At 62.7% G+C, this 2232-nt stretch overlaps 1 protein-coding gene across 1 annotated transcript in view; it reads right to left on the bottom strand.

The window, feature by feature from the left end:
- Positions 1-506: 506 nt before the first annotated feature.
- The window catches only part of GLI2 (GLI family zinc finger 2), a 239450-nt gene continuing 237724 nt past the window's right edge, over positions 507-2232 (bottom strand). The window contains 1 exon segment of the mRNA XM_004388015.1: positions 507-2228. Within this exon segment, the coding sequence (XP_004388072.1) occupies positions 507-2228 (1722 nt within the window).

Raw genomic sequence — 2232 nt, 5'->3', positions numbered from 1 at the left:
AATTAAGCTTCCTAGAAGAATTCTGGTGGGCCAGGAATTCCTTGCCCTTGCGGGTACTGGAACGAGAAGCTAATCTTCCTGCAGCAGGATATCCCGTATGGCTATCAGATTCAAAGTCTGTGTGGCTGCCCTCTCCTCTTTCCCTGTGTACTTGGAAAGCCCTTGGCCAGTATAATCCTTCATTAGCCCAATGACGGAGGCGAAGGAGCCAGAATAGAGTAAAAACACCAAAGGCCGGAAAGCACTGTGTAAATGAGTCGTTCATTTCTACCTTCGTTTCTTATTGAGGCTTTTTTCAGCGTTCTGAAAAAATAACTCAGAGAGACCAGAAAGGCTGCATGTGAGACTTCCCTTAAAGCAGCTGCGGGCCGAGCCAGCCATTAGCAAAAATCCCCCGGACCTATTTAATACTTTTTTGGAAAAACACGAAAGAGACAACCACCCCCCTGCAGCCCGGCTCTGGGAAGTGGCTCCTCCGGGTCCGCTCGGCAGCAGGGGCCTGGGGCTTAGGTCATCATGTTCAGGAATTTGCTCTCCTCGGCCAGGCTGGTGAGCATGGAGCTCATGTCTCCCACAGCCATGTTGCTGACGCCCGTGGGGATGGCGGGCAGGGTCAGGGAGTTTCGGGGCGTGGTGAGGCGGGAGGAGTTCTGGGAGAGGTTGTGGAGGAGGCTGGGACTCAGGGTGCCCGAGAGCAAGCTCGAGTGATCTCCGTCATCCATGATGGCATCAAAATCAACCTGAGGGGCTTCCAGGAGCTGGGAGTCCACAGTGCTGGACACCTGGTTGACCCCCGGCGAGGGCTGAGGCTTCATGCTGTCTGCACAGGCTTGGGTCTGCATGGCCGGGCAGTCCGCGTGGCCCTGCATGCCTCCGTTCTGCTCGTACATGTGGATCTGGCCATAGTAGTAGAGCAGGCTGTGGTCCTGGGCCCCGCCTGTGTCCTGTGGGGGCGGCTGTGGGGGCAGCGGCACCATAGTTCCCATCGCTCCCTTGGGCGTGGCCTCTGGTGCCCCCTGGCTGGTCGCCCCAACAGTCATGGCATGGCCAGTAGTCCTGGCATAGGCCAGCTGCTGGCCAGCACGCACCCCACGATGGCGGCTGGCAAGGCTGGGCTCAGCGGGGGGCTGGGGCTGCACCAGGCCAAAGCTTGACGCTGCCGCGCCCATCATGCCCTGCTGGGGATCCACGAAGCCAGGCTGGTGAGAAGGTAGAAGGCTGGGGCCCTGGTGGTAGCCCTCCTGGCTCACGGGGGCTGCCAGGTGGTAGCTCTGCTGTGGGTAGTTCTGGGATGGGAAAGCTGGCGGCACCGTGGCCAGGGTGGAACTGGGGACCCCAAGTTCCCTGTGGCTGTTGCCTATCATGGTGGGGTCAGGAGCCACCTCCATTTGATGAGGGAGCCCCAGGTGGCCTGGCCTGGCCGCCATGTTGCTGCAGGATGGGGAGAACTGGCTCAGGGCCCCTCCCATGGCGCTGGGGCCCAGCTGGGAGTGGGCTTGGCCGTAGCTGGAGTGGGGGCTCACTGCAGTGGTCAAGCGGGGACACTGGCCACCTGGGGCTGGCTGTCCAAGCTGCTGCATGTAGTTCACCCTGGGCCCAGAGTGGGGCTGCAGGTGGGGCTGCACGCTGTCCAGCCCCCCTGGGCTAGTCTGCAGCCCTTGCTGACTGAAGCCCGAGTACTGGCCAAGGGCCTGTTTCTGTGGCACCACCACCAGATTGCCCTGTGGGAAGGGTGGAGGCTTCATCTGGCTGGCCAGGGCATCCATGGTGCCCGAGCTCACCTCGTTCCATTGCACAGGCATGTTGCTTTTGTTCTGGCTCGCAGGTGCCCGGTAGCCCAGCTGGCAGTCTCCCAGCACGGGGGCCGAAGGACCCACGTTGGAGTCCGCTGCCACCATCTTATGCTGGCTGTGCAGCCCCGGGCTGGGCAGCTTGGGGTTCCCGGTGAAGCCCGAGCTCTCGGCGGGATAGATCTGCGGGCCACTCTCCTCCAGGGCGCCGCTGGCACGGGCCTTCAGATACTGAACCACATCGTCAGGCAACACGAGGTCGTCCTCCGGCCCCGCGCCCTCCGCCTCGGCCGCCAGCGCCTCCATCACCACGTTCTCGCTGATGCTGGGAGGGCGTGGCGAGTAGACGCCGCGGCCCACCAGGTAGGACTGCGGGCCCAAGGCGCGGCGCTCGGGCGGCAGCGCGGCCGGGCTCACGTTGCTGGCGCTGTGGAAGCGCTGC

Source organism: Trichechus manatus, unplaced genomic scaffold (genome assembly GCF_000243295.1).
Source record: "Trichechus manatus latirostris isolate Lorelei unplaced genomic scaffold, TriManLat1.0 scaffold00203, whole genome shotgun sequence".
Taxonomy (NCBI): Eukaryota; Metazoa; Chordata; class Mammalia; order Sirenia; family Trichechidae; genus Trichechus; species Trichechus manatus.
The sequence above is the reverse complement of the archived record's forward strand: the minus strand, read 5'-3'. Positions and strand labels throughout refer to the sequence as shown.